We start from the raw sequence: 16,361 nt of genomic DNA on the forward strand, positions 1-16,361 counted from the left end.
TGTGTGTGTGTGTGTGTGTGTGTGTGTGTGTGTGTGTGTGTGTGTGTATGTATATAAATGTATTTATGGGTTTTTTCCTCTAAAAGAACCTCACTTCCCCAGTACTTTGGAAGTTTTTTTGCCAGTACTAGAGAGGTAGCTGATGAGCATGTTCTTGGTTTTAACCCAACTTTTCCTTGGTTCCATGATGAGACCTTCATTCACAGACTGGTTTATTTCCTTCGCTATGAAAGCAGATCCTAACCTGCCTTGTTTGCCTATCAGTTTGACTTCCCTTAGGCCTGAGAGAGATGGGTCATGAGGCAGGGCCCTCTTCTTTAAAATGGGCAGGCAAAAAGACCAAGGAAATGTGCGCGGTACATGATGTGAGCGTCCAGTGTGTTGGATTGGGCCGGTTTCCTGTTGTTTTGCCTCACTTAACCTTCTGGACCCCCTGTCTTCCTAGAGCTTGCTGAGAATGAGGCTTCCGCCCTGGGTGGTCCTGGTCTTACCTAAGCATGAAGCTTTGATTTCTCTGATCTCTAATTACTGATGCCTGGGTTATGGGACTCTGACTCACAGCCCTGGAGAAGGGTTTGGGAAAAGAAATGAAAGGTGAAGACCTGACTTTTCTTTTTCTTTTTTTCTCTCAGTATCTGTGAGCGGGTGACTCCCAGGCTCTCCCACGCCAACTCGGCAGTGGTCCTGTCGGCCGTCAAAGTCCTGATGAAGTTCTTGGAGCTGCTGCCCAAGGACTCTGACTACTACAACATGCTGCTGAGGAAGCTGGCTCCTCCCCTGGTGACTCTGCTCTCTGGGGAACCCGAGGTGCAGTACGTCGCCCTGAGGAACATCAACCTCATTGTGCAGAAAAGGTGGGAGACTTCCTGTACGTTGCCATCGTGACTTAATTCAAGTGTTGGTCATCTGTAAGAGGCCCTTGTTGTTGCTTCTCTTAAATAGATGTGTGAAGATGACCTTTACTTGACGATCTTGCTCAGAGATCAGGGGATAGACGTTTGATATTGAGATGTTCCTTCAGTTATGAAGAGATCACATTGCTCATGCTGTAGAGCATTGCGTCTTTGGAAATGGGCCTGTTTTACCTTCTTAGCCAGGGCCTGCTCGCTTACTATGGGCCGTGTTGCAGTCTGGCTCAGAGGTGGGGGAGGGGAGTGGTTGCTATTGTCTACCCAGAAAGAAGATACCACTGGGCCACTGAGCAGAATTAGCCATGTCAGGTGGATGAGAGCCAAATAAAGCCATGTTTGTAGGGGGAAAATATCCTACAGCCACAGTTGAAAATATTGAAAGAAAAAAATGCTCAGGAATTCTGTTTGCCTTATCTGTTTCTCCCTTTGTTTCCCAGGCCTGAAATCTTAAAGCAGGAGATCAAAGTCTTCTTTGTGAAGTACAACGACCCTATCTATGTCAAACTGGAAAAGCTGGACATCATGATCCGCTTGGCATCCCAAGCCAACATTGCCCAGGTCAGACCACTAGAGGACTTGTTTTTAAGCTAGGTTATCTTTCTAGGATTAGACTCAATTTTAGAGTTGAAGAAACATATCCTAAGAAATTACTTTCAGAGAGTTCTTAATAACTTTCAAACTCCTGTGATTTTTTTTTTTTTACTCCTGTGACTTTTAATAGGTCCTGGCAGAACTAAAGGAATATGCCACTGAGGTGGATGTTGATTTTGTCCGTAAGGCTGTGCGAGCCATTGGCCGATGTGCCATCAAAGTCGAGGCAAGTATCTGCTGTTGGGCATGGGCCTAGGTCATGAGTCCCGCATGTTCTCCTCATCGATTCTTCCGTTTGGCTTGGTGTAGTGCATCTCAGAGCATCGGATGGAGTGTTGGCCAGGATGGCCTCTCAGATGCTCTTTTGGCTATAAGGTGCTCAGCTGTAGCTTTAGGGAGAAGCCAATGGTACCTCATGGGGTTAGGAGGAAACACATCCTATCAGAGAAGGGCTTTCTTTGTGTCTATCTGCTCAAGGTAGAGATGTTTATGTACAAATCCTCCTCACGTATTATTTAGAGAAAATATGATTTGGCAGTTTTATCAGGGTGCTAGAGTTAGGCAATTCTGAGCTCTGTTCCTGGCTCTGTTAGTCTCACTCATATATCCATTTTCCCATCTGATGTCACAGTATGGAGAGTACTGGACCCATAGTCGGGAACCCTTGAGTTCAGATATGGCACCAGTCATTTACTTGTTCTGTGACTCTAGGCAAGTTACTTAACTACTGTCTGCCTCTGTTTCTTCATTTCTAAAATGGGGATAATAATATTACTACCTGCCAGGATGAAATGATATAATACAAAACACTTTGCAAACCTTCAAACAGTATTTTAGTATTAGCTACTGTATTATTATTATAATAATGATTATTCTTCTGTTGTACCTTATGGTATTTTCTTTGTGAGAACTTAAAACTTTGTACTTTCTAGACTAGGAGTTAAACCGCACATTTCTGCTATTCAGATAAAGATTTTTTAGGAGGGGTTTTGTTAGTGTAGATACAGAATTTGTCAGTTAAAGGATATTAGGGTATCCTCACCATACTCTGCTACCATTAGGCAGTTGGTCCTGGTAAGATTCTCTCCATGTGTGAATGATATTCCATTAAGTACTGTGGTAGTGGATGTTTGTGTTCATAGCAGTGTATATCAGAGTCAGTACTTTGTAAGGATCCGTGTGTTAGCTTCTCTGTAAAAATAATACAAAATTGACCACCTCACTCCGAAATTAATATTCTCTAGGCCTAGCATTATTAGACCATCCAAATTTCTAATGGCCATTGCTGTTGCATATTATGTTGTGACCAATAAAAAAGCTTTCTTGGTCTTCTTCAAAAAGCTAGAGTTAGTTTTGGTTGGTTGCTTAGACATTGGACTTCAGCTTTCATGGTACCTGGCAGGAATGGATTTTCCAAGGAAACTAGATGTCAGTGCTTGAATATTGTTTGTCATTTAATTCTCTCTCAGCCAAGATTGACTGGTGAACACGACTATGAGAATGATTCTACCTAGTGTTCAGTTGCTTAGAGGAAACCCTTTTTTCAGGGGGAGGATCTAACTCCCTGATTTTCCCATAGCCTGAGGCAAGGGCCAGAAAGCTCTGTCGAGCAGTTTTTATGGGAACTGTTGAAGTTGCAGTGATTGTCCCCATTTGGACTAGAGGGCCTCACAGTTGACCTTCTCTCTGACAGTATTCTCCTAGTGCTCTGTGTGACTATTATAAAGAGTGGGTCACTGGTTTGAGTTTCAGCTTATTTGTGAGACAAGAGTCTATTAACCAGCAAGGTGGAAATGCTGGATATTAACTTTTAATAAGATGAAAATAAACCACAAAGATGTGTCTGTTTTGCTTGAATTGTTTTGGAAAAAAAGTTGTGATTTCCATTAGATATGTTCACGTTTCATGGGATAAAAATTGAATCTAGTGATGTGACAGGCAAATTTACCTAAACGTGTAGCATCAGCACAGTGCTGTGTACCTTGAGTGACCTTGTGTTTGCTTGATGCCGATGAAACAGGAGTTACTGGAGAATTAGATCACAACTTCATTATTCTTTGGGGAAAAGCAATAGAAAGGGCCTGCCATAGGTAAGTTTCTGACAGGTTATGAGATCCAGAGGAAGTGACCCTGAAGGTCTTTCTAGTTTCAGTCTCAGCTAAAAAGAGACTTAGTGGTAGAAGTGAGAGCATCACGTCAAGGCATGTGCAGCCTCCACTCCACGCTTTGTGCCCCTTCTACAGACTCCAGGCCGGCTGTGGGTTTTCATTTCAGCCCTTGGTCGTAGAGACAGATGGAATCTCAGAGGTCATCAGAGCCAGCTCCCTCATTTTACAGACAAGGAGGGAAAGTGGTGACACAGATGACCAATGCCAGAACCAGGGCTCATCCCAGGTCCTCTGACTCCCGAGTCAATCCTCTTTTTTCTCTATACTTTGCCACACCTGACCAGAGTCCTTCTATCACTTTAATTTTCACAATGCTTATTCTTACTGCACGTTTGCCTACAACCCAAGTATTGCTCTAATGATTTTTATTCCTGTGTCAATCAATCAGCAGATACCTATTAAGAGCCTACTATGTACTAGGCGCTAAAGATAAAAGTACAAAGAAGGAAGCCATCCCTCCTTTGTATCCTTCCTCTAATGGGGAAGACCACAGCTACGTATCAGTCGACAGACAGCAAAGTATAAAATTAATAGGTGTAGTGCTCTAATGACTGAGAGCATACCCCCACTGTATTGATCACATGTAGGGTTTAGGAGCCTGTGCTTTCCCAAGGTTCCCAGCCTGTCAAGAATTGCAGTTGAGATGACACCAGAGCTTACAAATGTCTTTCTTTAGTAACGTCCTCGGATTTCCCTCAGTCCCATCTCTGCTTTGCGTGTCGTTCTAGGGTAAATTGTGTAATGGGGGGGAGGGGAGATAAATGTTTCTTGTAGGGCTACTTGAAAAGCTGAGTGTGCATCCAGTACTTGATTTCTTAGCAGCCTAAACTCTGGTAGACCTTGGCCAAATTATGTCTTAATTTTTTACTGGTTAGTGCATTGGAAAATTGCTCACCAAGTGGTGACAATACTTTATGCCTCCTGGGTAGAACACCAGATTTCTGACTGTCTCTATGACTTGTCACGTTTTCGGTCTTGTTTCCAGCAATCTGCCGAGCGCTGTGTGAGCACCTTGCTGGACCTTATCCAGACCAAAGTCAACTATGTGGTTCAGGAGGCGATTGTTGTCATCAGGGACATCTTCCGCAAATATCCCAACAAGTATGTGAGGGGAGGTGGGGGAGGGAGGAGGGAGGGAGGAGGACTGCTTAAAATCTGCTCCTCAGGCCCTGGGAGGAGGGAGGGAGGAGGAGGACTGCTTAAAATCTGCTCCTCAGGCCCTTGGGAGGAGGAGGGAGGAGGACTGCTTAAAATCTGCTCCTCAGGCCTTGGGAGGAGGGAAGGAGGAGGAGGACTGCTTAAAATCTGCTCTTCAGGCCCTGGGAGGAGGAGGGAGGGAGGAGGACTGCTTAAAATCTGCTCCTCAGGCCCTTGGGAGGAGGGAGGGAGGAGGAGGACTGCTTAAAATCTGCTCCTTAGGCCCTTGGGGGAAAACAGTGGCCTGTAAGGCAGCTCTGTTAGAAACTGTCACTGCTCTGTCTGTCTGCCTTACTTTATTCTTTGAAAAGTTGGTGTGATAGTCACATCCACATGGATTGCCTGTTCAGCATAAGTATTTACAATAACCTCTGATTCTTCTGAATTTGAAGCCATGTTCAAGCCAGGGGGATGACTGTATGGCATATTTTCTGATATGGAGCCCTTGGTGGACAGTTAGTAAACATATAATAATCATGTATCTGACTGTCTCTGACAGGCCTGTTGTGGAGCAGTGCTGCGTTTGCCAGCCAGAAGGTGCAGAAATCCACCTTCCATTCCACATCCCTTACAAGTTGAAGTGCTTCTGCTAAGCAAAAGTTGTTTCTCGGAAGCAATCACGGAACTGAAAGCCTCAGTCTAAAATCAGTTGTTTTTGTATTCCAAAAATCAATTTTATTTCCTAATGATGCAGCTTCTGATCAGAATTGATGGGATGCGTGGAGCCATGTATTGAAGGGGTGTAAGCAGGTGTGTGAGTTCAGGAACTAGTTGAGATGCATTTTGTAGTGAGGCAGCTGGCTGGTTAGCAGAACCTGAAAGAGTTTTGCAGAAAGAGACTATGGGAAGAATGTAGGTGTTTATCTTGTCAGGTGATAGGGGCTTGACTTTTTCTCATTGCTGTTATTGATAGAGAAATTCTGCCATTCTTGACTTTGGAGCAAGGCTGTTGTCATTGGGAAATGTGGGGGGAGGGGGGGCACTTTTATCACACCAGGATCCATTCTCTGGTCAGAGGTATCTTGATCAAAGAGAAGGGTCCCTGTGACAGAAATGAGTAGACATGAGGACCTCTGAAAGCCACTCTTAGGTTTGTTTGTTCTTTTATAGCAGTGAAGGGGAAAAGATCTGGATTTCTCAGGAAAGAGAGGTCCTTAGGGTGAAAGGAGGCCACAGAATCTCTTTGGTTCTGGCTCCTCATCTGATCTTGGCAGGTTTAGACCTTTGAGTTCTAAGGAAGCTGCTGAACCTCTCTCTGCATCCGCTAAGATAGCGTCCCTAGTTCATAATTGTGATGTGAAAATAGATTGAGAAAATAGAAGCTCCTTTTGATCTAAGAAAGAAAAATCCTACCGAAATAAAAGGTCATATTTCCTTATACCTCAGGGTTTTTTAGGTCTTGCTGAAAGTATACGTGTGTGTGTGTGTGTGTGTGTGTGTGTGTGTGTGTGTGTGTGTGTGTGTGTGTGTGTGTGTGTTTTGCCTAGTAAGATACTGCAGAGGACAATTTGAGGAGATGTTTTAAAAAAGTAATCTTGTGGATTATGTTTTTTATACATATGATTTAGCTTTAGCAATTTGGTTTAGGGTGCATTTGTGCTAGTATCTCACCTGGTTTTACTGTTGAATACAAGTTTGGAGTTTGCATTTAGTAATCAGACCTGTTTTTGTTGTGTTAGGTATGAAAGTATCATTGCTACTCTGTGTGAGAACCTTGATTCCCTTGATGAGCCAGATGCGCGAGCTGCCATGATCTGGATTGTAGGAGAATATGCTGAGAGAATCGATAATGCAGACGAGCTCCTGGAGAGTTTCCTGGAGGGCTTCCATGATGAGAGTACCCAGGTAAGCTTTCTCTTTCCTGTACCCTGAGTCCTTCTTATGATGAGATTTGGCTCAGAGTTTTCACTGGGGTTCCTCAGTACATAACATATTTGAAATGGGTGTAATTACTGCGCAAGATGATTGTTTCTCTCCCAAACTTCAGTATACTTTTGAATTGTATTCATTAATTCCTGGCAAACCATTACACCATCACTTAGAGTTCAGAGACATAATTAAAATTCTGTTACTGACCTTTGAACAAACTGCTATGTAGGGGAATTGATGAAGGTTTACCTATTTGTAGTAATCTTAATAAACCATGTTCAGATAATTCACGTTTTAGGCAAGCAACTTCTTAGTTAAGCTGTTTATTACGGGAACTTACCAGAAGGCCATCCTTAACTGCCTTCAGTTCTGACAAGTCTCCAGTCTCTTGGCCTTTGTCCCAAAGTGACTTGTTTTCATAGTCTCCTAAAGCTCTAACTGCTAAGTAGCTTGTGGTTGGAAGTGAATCCTTTAGAAATTGGTCAAGGACCACTTCATAATGCGTTTCTCCGATTCGACTATTTTTGGCACCCCAAAAGGTCGGTGGGTGCTTTAAACGCCACTTCTCATAATGGTGAATTTTAGCTCTTACCCGTTAGTCAAGATCAGCCAAATTCCATAGGGCGCCAGCTTCCCCATTGTCTTCATAGGGGAGAAGATCACTCCAGGGAACTTCATGTGGAAGATCACCTTTCTGATGCGAATGCTGTGGGCTGGTGCAAAGGCCCGATTTACCTTATCCTTCTTGACTTCTGTGCCTGTAGGTGCAGCTAACCCTGCTCACAGCAATAGTGAAGCTGTTTCTCAAGAAACCCTCAGAAACTCAGGAACTGGTCCAGCAGGTCTTGAGCTTGGCAACTCAGGTAAGAATGCTGAATGAATACAGGGGCTGACTTGCTATTTCTGTTTCCTTGTCTATAATGGAATGGCCTCCAAGGAATGGTCAGTGTGAGAGGCCTCAGCCTGAAGAGCACGCTGCCTTTACATGTCATAGAGGTATCTTGATAATGAAATAAAGGAAGTTTTCCACATTTGTTGAATTTGGGTAATTTACTGTTATCTGTCTGTGAGTTGACTTTATGGGCAATTAAACATTTATAAATGTTCATGAAATAGCCTTTAATTTTTTTCTTTTATTACAAGAACGTTTTGGTGACTGAATCTGACAATGCCTCTTTCTGAGTTACCGCAGTTCCTGTTTTGTAGTTGAAATTATCACATAGACATGGTAGGTGACTCAGCCAAGGTCTCTTTGAAAGCAGGTGACAGATCCAGAAATGGGACCTTGGCAAGAGTGTCCTCTCATTCATTGTTCTGACTCCTAAACGTTCCCCTCACTCAGTGTTTATGGTACTTTGTGGTATTAGTTGATATTCCACCCTCTCCCAGAAATGGGTGTCAGATGCTGAGTGAAGTGAGCAGAACCAGGAGAACATTGTACCCAGTAACAGCTACGTTGTGCAGTGGCTAACTTTGATAGACTTAGCTCTTCTCAGCAGTGCAAGGATCTAAGACATCTCCAAAGGTCTCATGATGGAAAATGCTATCCATACCCAGAGAAAGAACTATGGAGTCTGAATGCAGATCAAAGCATACTATTTGCTTTTTTTTTCTTCTGTTTTGTTTTATCTTTCTTGTGGTTGCTCCTATTGGTTCTAATTCTTTACAACATCACTAATGTGAAAACATGTTTAATAGGAATGTATATGTATAGCCTATATCAGATTGTACACCGTCTTGGGGAGGGAGATAGGGAGGGAGGAGGAGAAAAATTTAAAACTCAAAAGCTTATGAAAGTGATTGTTGATAAATCAAAATAAATTAATAAAAAAATTTTTTTTAAATGAGTATCAGAAAATGAGGCCATCACTGGTGGCAGCGAATTTTTCATTGCTTGGATAATTAGAAAAACGAGGTCACGATTTAGATCAGAGGAATGAAAGGAATTCTCTTTTCTACTGTTGTAGCTTTGAACAATTGCTCTTGGAGGAGATTGATTGTCTGGGATCTTTTTATTTCCTGAAATGACTAAAGAGAATCACTTTGAGATTTGTAGGTTTTGCCACCTTTCAGAAAGATGTTTACAGGTTCAGAATTTGAGTTGAGATGCTCACTTTACCCTTTCTGGTTTTGTCTTTGTTCATGGTGTTGTTTCTAGACTTTGTGCTGCGCTGTGGAGTAGCACATTGTCTTCATTGTCTACCTGTTTCATGTCTTCAGTCTAGAGGGTTCCTGATAACATATGTGAATTCCTTTTTTTGCACCCTCTTGAATATCTTCCTTTCTTTGTAGAACAGATAAGGATAAAGACTTATGATTTCATTGGTATAAGGAACTCTCAGGTGAGGAAAATTTTCTCTGCAACTTTTGAGTCTTAGAGAGTTTCCTAGAGCACCATGGGTCACACGGCCGGTATGGGCCAGTGGCTCCAAGGTTATGCGCTACAGTGGGTTGCCTCTGTGAGGAGCCACGTTCTTGGGAATAAGGCGGTAACTGTCATTGAATGTTGGCTTTGCTCAATCAAATATCTTCCCCTTCTTGATTCTGAGTTTCCAGAATTGTAGAACCATAAGATTGGCAAATACTTTAAGGGACTCAACCTTTGCTGAAACAGTGACTGGAGCTCTGAGACCTGCTGTCGGGTGATTGTGTCACATTTGGTACCAAGTGATGTTGTTCTGCAGTTTATTTTAATCACCTTGATCTTTTCTGTCTTTTTAATTAACGAGAGGGAGACATAATGTGGCGAAGTATATATAGAGATCACCCTCCCCTTTGATGAGCTCTTTGGCATCTTTTTGGCATCCTCAAGGCTCAAAGCTCATGATTCTGAGCTGCACAAAGCAGACGAGGCTGAGGGAGAGGGACGAATTAAAGGGAAGGCTCACAGGGTTCTCTTGCCCTCTCCATCAGAACGTTTAGCACACCACTGTGAGCACAGGAAACCAGACCTGCTGTTTTCTCTGGATTGGTAAGAATTAAATGAAATATGTGCAAAGCCCTTTGTGTTCATCGATAATCAAAGACGTTGATAAATTAATGTGGCATTAGAATTAGAAATTTTAGTTGGAGGTTTAAAAAAAAACAACCACCTTGAATTAGGGACTGTTCCCGAGATTTTATCTTTTCCTGTTTTTATGGTCATTTACTTGTTTTAGAGAACTTGGTAATAAAACATACAGTTGTGACCAGACACAAAGCGAGCACCTTCTTTACTAGAAGTCTCCTGTCTCTCGGCTTCCACTGGAGTGGAAGGAGAAGGGAAAGGAAGGAAATAAATAATTATATAGCACCTACTATGTGCCAGGCACTGTGCTTAATGCTTTACATATTATCCTCATTTTATAGTTGAGGAAACTAAGGCCAATGGACCCTGTGTCCAGGGTCATGCAGGTCTTCCTTATCCCAGGCCCAGGACTGTCTACCCACTGCTCCAGCTGTTATTTTAGCTTTTATTATGGAGGCTGTCTAATGGAAGTGAAATAGAAAGAGCTGTCCTGTCCAGTGGGGTCTGCCTTTTCTGTAAGCTTTGGAATTTCTCCGGTTTTGAAACCATGAACTTTGAGTCCTAAGGAAAGCCAACTGGACTCAGAGCTCACTAGTCTGCTGTCTGTTTAAAGCTTGGGTCACAGAATTCCCAGTAGCACCATATGATCATAAGAGGCATCTGATTTTTGATCCCAAATCTCCATTCAGCCTGATTTCAGGATGGTCTTTGGATGAGTAGGAAGGCAGTGAAGTGACTGCTCACATGAAGGCATTATGAGTCAGTGTTCACAGTGACAGGAAATCAGCATCTGGAAGCCCTTTCTTGCTTTTGGGTTGGGCTTGAAGGGGGCAGCTGAGCACATGCTTCTTCTCCAGCAGGACTAGGGGTCTCCTGATTCCAGATCCAGCGCTCACTCCACTGTACCGTGTTGGAGGGAGTAGGTTTAGTGGAAAAGCTGATAAGCTCAGTTCTCATTGTGTTAGTTTTGACTTGGACTGGAACATCTGGGTAGAGATTTCTTACAGGTAATCAGGAAAGGGGGTTTGGGGCTTGGGAGATAAAATTTGGGAGTTATCTGTATGAAGAAGGCAGATGATGGTAGTAGTAATACTAATGCTAGCAGCTAACACAGCTAGTTAAGTGTCTGAGGCTGGATTTGAACTCAACTCTTCCTACTGCCGGCACAGCACTCTGTGCACAGCCCCGTTGAGCTGCCTCTGGTTGGTAGTTCATGGAAGCCTGACTATCTCCAGAAGTTGTGACGTCCTGGCCACCCTCTCCAGTCTGGGGGCTCCTTTTCTCATGCTCCTTGACGTGCTGCACCGTGAGGAAGCGTCAGCCTGCACTAGCTCCTCGTCATTTCCAGACCCTCTTCTTCTGTGAGGTTCAGTCTGTCAGAGCTGATCTTTATTGTTATCATCTGCTGGTCATTTTGTCTCCTTTTTGAGGGAGTAACTTCTGCAGTTGAGGTGGATTCAGCTTCCCTGCTTTGGTATTTGCAGGAGGCTGTTCTTCCAGGGGCTCTTGAGCTCCCAGGTGTGTGAGGAGGATGTGCTGATTGGACCTGCCTGGGTCCCGCATCCTGTCTGTCTCAGTGTTGAGTTACTTTTTTTTTTTTTTTTTTGGCTAGGCAATGGGGTTAAGTGACTTGCCCAGGGTCACACAGCTAGTAAGTGTTATGTGTCTGAGGCTGGATTTGAACTCAGGCCCTTCTGAATCCAGGGCCAGTGCTCTATCCACTGTGCCACCTCGCTGCCCCCACAGTGTTGAGTTAGTTGAGCTACTTCCCATTACTCTCACCTCCATGATAATAATCTCATATCCAGTCATTTTTCTTTCTGCTTCCTTTATCCTAGACCTCATCCTTACCATGACCTTTTGTCACCCCACTCCTCTCTGTTTTCCTAATTGTTCTCCTTGTCTTCTGGCATCATTTTCTTCCCATTTACTTGACCTCCCTATTCCATCATCTGCCATCTTATATCGGCTGCCTTTTAGAGCCCAAGCCCTAGAAGGGATTCCTGTCCTTGTTGCCTCTATTTTCTAACTTCCTAGTCATTTCTCAATCCCTGGACATCTGGCTTCCAGTCCCACCACTCCACTGAGACTGTTTTCTTCCAGGTTACCACTAATCCATTAAGTTTTTAGCACTCTGGCTTTTTCTTAGCATTTACTATTACGCATATACTTCAGAGAAGTTTTTGATGAAAAGAAAGCCTTCACATCACCAAAATCTTTATAGCAACATCTTCTGTGGTAGCAACAAATAGACACCATCACTTGTGGGATGGCTAAACAAATGATAGTGCAGAGTCCTGAAAAGTATAGGAAGGCTTAAGTCAACTGAGGAAGAGTGAAGTAAATGAGCAGGAAAACAACATAGATGGTGACTGTGACCATGGAAGTGGAAAGAACAGTAACCATGAAACGTTCCAAATGAAATGCTGAGAAATTAGAAAGAACAAAGTTGGCCACAAAAGAGAGAGAAGAGGTCAGTTCTTTTTGTTTTTTTTTTTTTGTTTTTGTTTTTTTTTGCTGTGTTGGTCAGTTTTGCCAAATTTCTTTGTCTCTTTCTCTTTTTCTTTTTTGAAAAAAGTTCTTTGTTACAAGAAATAGCTCTTTGGGAGGAGGAAGAAAAAGGTTACGGTAGGAAATATAGGTGATATAAAAGCAAAAGATACCAATAAAAATATTTTTTAAAAAAGATATCAATGATTCTTTGAGAGAGCAGTCAAGACTCAGATGGTGGGGATGGAAACAGGATCTCAGGGATTTGAGAACACGTGGAGGAAGTAAGGCTTTGAGACCTCATCTGCACTGGGATGTACATAGTGATATGCCCAGACTTTGTGACATCGTGTGTGAATGTTTGCCCTCAAATACTATGCCCCCTCCCTTCCCTATGACTTAGTTCATGTTTCAGCGCCTCGTAATGTTCTCAACTCCCTTTATCTCAGGTGTCAGATATATGTCATGGTCCACGTCTCCCCATTTCTTTCCCTGACCTCCAGCCTTCTGGTTTGCTGCTTCAAATTCTTCTTCAGACTAGCAATCCACAAGTAGCTATGTTCAAATCTTCTTCAAAAATAGACTCTAAGTCAGGACCAGAGGAACTCTTCCATGACTAAAGAACTGAAACTTCAGTGGCTAGACTGGGACATTGCATTTCCATGCTCAGAGGACTTTTGTGCTTCCTTCATGGTTCAAATAGTTGAGTTTGGATAAGTGACCTCCAAAATGAGCTACAGGGAGGACTGTGCCCTCGGTCACGTGAGTTAATGCCTCAGGTGCTTCTAACACTAAACTATGTTGCTTCTCACAAGATGAAAATTTTGGGAGATCTTTGCATAAATCTCAATCCCAGAGTAAATGATTTTACTCTATCATTGCGCCAAGTGCTTTTAAAAGAATCAGTGCCAGAAACTGCAGGTCACAATTCACCTGGGTTGGCAGAAACTGAGAAGGAAACATTCTTTAGACAGAGATTTAAGTAAAAGATATATAGGAGCTGTTGTAAAACTTGTTTAATTGTTTTGGCACTGTATTTTTAGGTGTTCTAAGCCTTATCTAGAGTTCTGATAGTTTTACACTGAGTTTTTAGAGTTTTTCTTTATTTTTTCTTTAATTTTTGAATGACATTTTTCAGTCTTATTCCCTGCTAAGTTAGAAAACATAAGATGATCGTCTTGAAAAAGCTATGTTTCATCCACATGGTACATCATTCATATATGTGTATATGTATCCAAGCATTGCAAGATGAGGAAGTTTGGGTTTCTCTATGCAGATAAAATCCAATCCAAAAGAACTCCTTCTTTTTCTGTAGGATTCTGATAACCCCGACCTTCGAGACCGGGGCTATATATACTGGCGCCTTCTCTCCACGGATCCTGTGACAGCCAAGGAAGTAGTCTTATCCGAAAAGCCCCTGATCTCTGAGGAGACAGACCTGATTGAGCCCACCCTCTTGGACGAGCTCATCTGCCACATCGGTTCTTTGGCCTCCGTATATCATAAGCCTCCCAATGCTTTTGTTGAGGGAAGCCATGGGATCCACCGAAAACACTTGCCCATTCATCATGGGAGGTAAGTGCTTTGGAGAAAGATCCAGCTAAGTGGGGTAGGGTTTGCCCTGCCAGAGGGAGAGTCTCCTGAGAAAGAAGTCCCTCTGCTGGCTTCTAGTGATGGCAGTACACCCCTGTAGGCTGCTCCCAGGCACTAGTGCTCTCATTCTGTTGTGGGTCAGAATTTGTGGGCTCAGGTCCAGGGAACTTGTAATCATTGATAGAATTTTGATGTCTTTGACAGCAAGGTTACTGTTGATTACCAGATACTTGGGCAAGTTCAGTTCCTTATCAGAGTTGGTGGCTGGGAGAGATAGATGAAAAATGGAATTTTAAAAAATACATTACATTTCAGTTCCGTGCTCTGGGGCTATTTTATAAATAAAAATCGAGATGTTAAGGCAGTCACAAATAACATTTCTCAACTGTCAGCCTAGTAAGACTTTACCATTATCTGCTTTGGTATCAGACGTGGAAAAGATTGGTCCAGATTGATGCACATCCCTCTCTTATGGCTATTTTCAGAGAGCTGGATTTCCCTATTTAATAATAAAGCATTTATATCAAGAGCTGTCTTTAGGGAGAGTTGGAGTCTATACATTCCAATATCTGCCTGAAAACTAGATTATTTCTTGACCATCCTTCTACAGTCTGTTAAAAAAAAAGCCAAATTCAGTGAAATGGGTTGGCTTCATTTATCATCAATGCCATTTACTGTTACTTTAGCTTTGCCTCTTCTGTAATCACTAAAATTTGGGATATACCAGCCCTGCCTTTTCAAACTGATGTCCAAGGGTTGCCTGCCAGGAATTCAAAATATTCTCTGTAAAAGCCCTTGAGCTGGGCCATTTCAAACAAGAGGAATAGACCTGAGATGGAAGGAAGGATATAGGGGATGAAGGGGTACTGAAGGATAAATGAGAAACCACTAAGTTTTGTTCTAGTTATCAAGTACTGTTAACTCCTCAGTTATCCTCACAGCATCTCTTGGTAGTAGTTAGTTATTAGGGACACTTTGTTTTACTAAAAGAAAAATGAAGCCCAGCTCTGGGAGGCATTTGCCGGTTGGCTCAGGGCAGAGAAGGAGCAGGGCTAAGGAGTGTTGGCCTCCAGTCTTGGCCTGGCTTCATTTCCCTCTTGTGACTGTGTAGCCAGGCCACAGTTCTCATGATTAGAGTAGGGCAGTAGTGATCGATTAGATGGCCTTTCTTCAGAGAGCTCTCTCTGTAACCTGTGTAGACACAGATTCTGACCAGAGACTTGGGTTCTGATGGGGCGTGGCGGCCTTTCCTTTCTACCTCCATTTCTCTGTTTGTGGGTAGCGTTTTGCCTTTATGAGTGATGTGTCTGAAGAAGCCGTTAAAATTAATAAAGCTTTTCTAAAAATGTTATATGGCAGTAAAATATAGAAATTCATTGCTCTATTGTTGACAATAAAAGGAGCAGTCAGTCTTTTAGTGAAAATGATAATGTGACCCTTAATAGGAACTTTTTAAACCCCTTCTAAGAGAAGTGAGGTGACATTATTTTCAAGAGTCTAAGTTCTCTGAGCACTGGGGGTGCCTCACTTTGGCGCTTGATTCCCAGTGCCAGGCCCTTATTTGGGGGGTGTCTGGCCCTGTGGTTTCCTTGGTGTAGGGAACATTTTAGTGAGAAAATCCCTGTACTGAGACAGCAGCTGACTGGTCCTTCTGAAAGGTGCCCTGGGCCCTGAAGGGCCTTGGCCACAGTTGCAATCCTGATTTGCTAATTATGCTGTCTCCATGCTTACTCCGAAGTACCAAAGAAGAAATGGATAGCCTGTTTCACCCTTAACTTTGTGATATGTGCAACCCTGTGGATTCCAGGTCTTTTTTTTTAAGTGGTTGTCAGATATAAAGAGAAAAATTATAAGAAAATTTTCTTTAGGGCACAAGGAAAGAAATAAAACCAATCTTTAAATTTTTCAAGAAAACTTCTTGTTTAAAGACCTTTTTTTTTTGGTAGGGATCTCTGAATTGGTTGTTTGATGATTTATTGTATGATCCCTTCCCTGATATCATTTTGGAGTTGCTGCTACCACTTGTGCTGCCTTTTATTACAAGGAGTTTAGTTGACACAAAAGGATTCCTCTTAAAAAAAATCCATGGCTGATGGAATGCTTTTAGAAATGTTGCTGACATCAGCGTTAATTTGCAGTTTGACGTTGATAAGTATTATTGCATCTGACGTGAAATGAAACCACGCTGAAAATGCTGTTCTGTCTTTTCTAAGGGTTTAAAAACACCTTCATTACTAGACAGGTTGTGTTTTGGGTGGAATTTTTTTTTTTTTTAAGTAGTCCATCTTATCTTGGTTGCTACTTAGGTAGAATAAGAGACCTATTGTTGAGTGTACCCTATACTTTTCTGCCAGGGTGTGGGGTTGAGGTGGTAAATATTTGTCTAACGTAGGGACATCTCAGCAGTTTGAAAGATCATTTTAGGATTAACCTTACTGTTGTTTCAGATGAGCTGTTGATGCAAATTCATTTCTTCTGCATTAAGAGAGTGTGTGTGTGTGTGTGTGTGTGTGTGTGTGTGTGTGTGTGTGTGTG

The 16,361-nt window shown here is 42.5% G+C and overlaps 1 protein-coding gene across 3 annotated transcripts in view; it reads left to right on the forward strand.

Moving 5' to 3' along the window:
• The window catches only part of LOC114043375 (AP-2 complex subunit beta), a 130,837-nt gene that overhangs the window by 51,785 nt on the left and 62,691 nt on the right, over positions 1-16,361 (forward strand). For all 3 annotated transcript variants that reach the window (XM_027862476.1, XM_027862475.1, XM_027862477.1), the window contains exons 7-13: positions 633-854; positions 1,349-1,469; positions 1,633-1,728; positions 4,656-4,771; positions 6,547-6,712; positions 7,501-7,599; positions 13,549-13,808. In XM_027862476.1, coding sequence (XP_027718277.1) covers positions 633-854; positions 1,349-1,469; positions 1,633-1,728; positions 4,656-4,771; positions 6,547-6,712; positions 7,501-7,599; positions 13,549-13,808 — 1,080 coding nt within the window. The remainder of the gene's footprint in view (positions 1-632; positions 855-1,348; positions 1,470-1,632; positions 1,729-4,655; positions 4,772-6,546; positions 6,713-7,500; positions 7,600-13,548; positions 13,809-16,361) is intronic.

The sequence above is a fragment of the Vombatus ursinus genome, unplaced genomic scaffold (genome assembly GCF_900497805.2).
Source record: "Vombatus ursinus unplaced genomic scaffold, bare-nosed wombat genome assembly UNPS02014768.1, whole genome shotgun sequence".
Taxonomy (NCBI): domain Eukaryota; kingdom Metazoa; phylum Chordata; class Mammalia; order Diprotodontia; family Vombatidae; genus Vombatus; species Vombatus ursinus.